Source organism: Coregonus clupeaformis, chromosome 18 (genome assembly GCF_020615455.1).
Source record: "Coregonus clupeaformis isolate EN_2021a chromosome 18, ASM2061545v1, whole genome shotgun sequence".
Classification (NCBI taxonomy): domain Eukaryota; kingdom Metazoa; phylum Chordata; class Actinopteri; order Salmoniformes; family Salmonidae; genus Coregonus; species Coregonus clupeaformis.
Genome location: NC_059209.1, coordinates 24,407,712 through 24,411,115, shown reverse-complemented (window position 1 = coordinate 24,411,115; position 3,404 = coordinate 24,407,712). Strand labels below are relative to the sequence as shown.

General features: G+C 51.2%; 1 protein-coding gene across 1 annotated transcript; it reads right to left on the bottom strand.

Moving 5' to 3' along the window:
* Positions 1-268: 268 nt before the first annotated feature.
* LOC121561446 (FHA domain-containing protein FhaA-like) lies at positions 269-1,936 on the bottom strand. The gene is made up of 3 exons (XM_045227061.1): positions 1,660-1,936; positions 898-1,617; positions 269-833 (listed from the first exon to the last, which is right to left on the bottom strand). The coding sequence occupies exons 1-3, from the start codon at positions 1,934-1,936 to the stop codon at positions 514-516; spliced, it is 1,317 nt and encodes a 438-aa protein (XP_045082996.1). The 3' UTR covers positions 269-513.
* Positions 1,937-3,404: the final 1,468 nt, after the last annotated feature.

The following is a 3,404-nucleotide window of genomic DNA, read 5'->3' as shown; positions in this document are numbered from 1 at the left end:
TGAATGACAAGGGATGCAAGCACACATCTGGCAAGAGTCTCTGGCAAATGTGTCAGGTCCTAAAGAAAATTATAAAAGAAGCTCCCACTGCTTACTTTCAACTGTTTCCCCACCTGTTTTGTTGTAACATTTCAGTCTTCTGACCTCATCAGAGCATATGACCAAACTTTTAGCACTTCCATACAAAAGTGAAATCAAGATAGCAATGTTTGTCAAATGGATAGAAACATGTCTCCTTCTCTGCCCATAGAGCCAGCTAATGTGATGTAAAAAAAATCCACTCAATTTATCAATAATAAAAGTCCACTTATGATGGAGAGCCCTGAGCTGTTGTTCAAAGGAGGATGAGAGGAGAAGATACACTGTCCCAGCATCCCTCTATCCTTGCATCCCTCCATCAGCCCCAATCCTGACTCTGACTCACAGGGTGTGACAGCAAACAGTGTCCTTTCTCCTTCTCTCCCTCTATCTGTCTCTCCGTCTGCTCTCTCTCTGTTTCTTTCTCTCTCTGTCTCAGTGCAGTAGTAGCAGGTTGCTGTTCAGTAGAGGTAGTGCAGTAGAGGTGAGTACAGTCATCAGTCCCTGGTATCCTCCTCCCAATCTCTCCACTCCTCCTCTGGGTCTTGCCCGGGGCGGGTTCTTCTTGTTCTTCTGCTTCTTTTTCTCCAGGTAGCATTCTGCGTACACCATATAGAGCTCCACACACCTCTGAGCCTTAATCTGCTCTATCAGCTCTGGATAGCCAATCTCAGAGATGCTCACTGTATCTTCATCATCATCATCATCATCATCATCATCGTCAGGCACAGCTACGGTCGGGGGGAGGGGCTTGTCTGCAGCAGGGGGGGTTTGAGGGTTAGGGTTCAGGTGTCACAGGATTCTCGGATGCAGCTGTACCGTTACTCTCAGCTGTGACGTTACTCTCACTGGGACTGCCTGTGGCGGAGCTCTTATTGGGGCCACTGCCTGGTGCTGGGGTGGAGCCGGGGTCTGTGGTATTGGTGGAACCTCCAGGGACAGGGGCTGGCTCTGCAATCTTCTCCCCGCCTGCAGTTCCTCCTCCACTGGGTTCAATTCCCTGAGTGCTGGGGCTTTCTGGAGCTCCGTGTGGGGGTGCATTCTCCCCAACTCCTTTCTCTGATCTACCCTTCTCCCCACCTCTCAGCAGGTCAGTCCTCTTCATACAGGTCTCCATGAAGTTATCATAGGACTGTGGAGGCGGGCTGAAGCAGTAGTCCCTGCTGTAGTCATTATCATCAGTGGATTTGGTGCCGTACCTCCTGTACATGTAGTGGTTATTGTAGTACTCCCCCTGGGGGTTGTGGAAGCCGAAGTGAGGCCGGGGGAACCGGCCCAGTCCATAGCCCAGAGCCATCACAGCCACGACCCCAGTCCCGGCCGCCATCGCTGCGTTACGCCCAAACCCCCTGGACTGCAGCGAGGGGCCCATCCCCATCCCCTGCACCGAGCGGGAGAACGGGGAGCCACCTGCACCACCATACCCCCCGTAGCCGGGGCTAAGGATCCAGTTGTTGGGGTTTTGGTTCATGTAGCCCCCTCCGTAACCGCCACCATAGCCTCCCCCTCCATAGCCTCCACCATACTGGTTTGGATATCCTCCAGCAGGTTACCCACCATGGTTAGGGTATCCTGCCCTGCCTGGCTGTTGAGGGTAGCCCCCTGGTTGCTGGGGGCACCCTCCTTGAGGGTTCTGAGGACTCTGGGGCTGGCGGGGGTTGTTCCCTGGCTGGTTGTTGGTCCTTTGATTGGGTCTGCGCTGGGTGTTGGTGCCTCTGCGGTTGGAGGTGGAGGAGGATTTCTTACCTATGCTGGATTTACCACCAAAGCTTCCTCCCCCTCGCCTGGCCAGGGAGAAGTGGGCATGGAGCAGCAGGAGAGACAGGCACAGCACGGCCAGAGGAGAGCTGAGCTTCATCATTACTGCACTGCAGAGACAGAGAGAGATAGAAAGGGAGAAAGAGAGCGATAAGGGGAAAGAGAGTTAGAATGTCTATTAGCTAGAGTCCGTTTCTCCTTCTGACCAGCCCCAACAGTTCGGTCTCCGTGGTGATATTGCTGAACTTGAGAATTACAGTGCATTCGGAAAGTATTCAGACCCCTTGACCACATTTTGTTACATTACAGCCTAATTCTAGAATTGATTAAATTGCTTTTTCCCCTCATCTATCTACACATAATACCCCATAATGACCAAGCAAAAATAGGTTTTCAGAAATTTTTGCTAATTTATTAAAAAATAAAAAACTGAAATATCACATTTACATAAGTATTCAGACAATTTACTCAGTACTTTGTTGAAGCACCTTTGGTAGCGATTATAGCCTTGAGTCTTCTTGGGTACGATGCTACAAGCTTGGCACACCTGTATTTGGGGATATTCTCCCATTCTTCTCTGCAGATCCTCTTAAGCTCTGTCAGGTTGGATGTGGAGCGTCGCTGCCCAGCTATTTTCAGGTCTCTTCAGAGATGTTCGATCGGGTTCAAGTCCGGGCTCTGGCTGGGCCACTCAAGGACATTCAGGAGACTTGTCACGAAGCCACTCCTGCGTTGTCTTGGCTGTGTGCTTAGTGTCGTTGTCCTGTTAGAAGGTTGAACCTTCACCCCAGTCTGAGGTCCTGAGTGCTCTGGAGCAGGTTCTCATCAAGGATCTCTCTGTACTTTGCTCCGTTCAACATTGCCTCGATCCTGACAAGTCTCCCAGTCCCTGCCGCTGAAAAACATCCCCACAGCACGATGCTGCTAGTCTCCCAGTCCCTGCCGCTGAAAAACATCCCCACAGCACGATGCTGCCACAACGATGCTTCACCGTAGGGATGGTGCCAGGTTTCCTCCAGACGTGACGCTTGACATTCAGGCCAAAGAGTTCAATCTTGGTTTCATCAGACCAGAGAATCTTGTTTCTCATGGTCTGAGAGTCTTTTGGTGCCTTTTGGCAAACTCCAAGCGGGCTGTCATGTGCCTTTTACTGAGGAGTGGCTTCCGTCTGGCCACTCTACCATAAAGGCCTGATTGGTGGAGTGCTGCAGAGATGGTTGTCCTTCTGGAAGGTTCTCCCATCTCCACAGAGGAACTCTAGAGCTCTGTCAGAGTGACCATCGGGTTCTTGGTCACCTCCCTGACCAAGGCCCTTCTCCCGCGATTGCTCAGTTTGGCCGGGCGGACAGCTCTAGGAAGAGTCTTGGTGGTTCCAAACTTCTTCCATTTAAGAATGATAGAGGCCACTGTGTTCTTGGGGACCTTCAATGCTGCAGACATTTTTTGGTACCCATCCCCAGATCTGTTCCTTTGACCTCATGGCTTGGTTTTTGCTCTGGCAAGCACTGTCAGCTGTGGGACCTTATATAGACAGGTGTGGGCCTTTCCAAATCATGTCCAATCAGTTA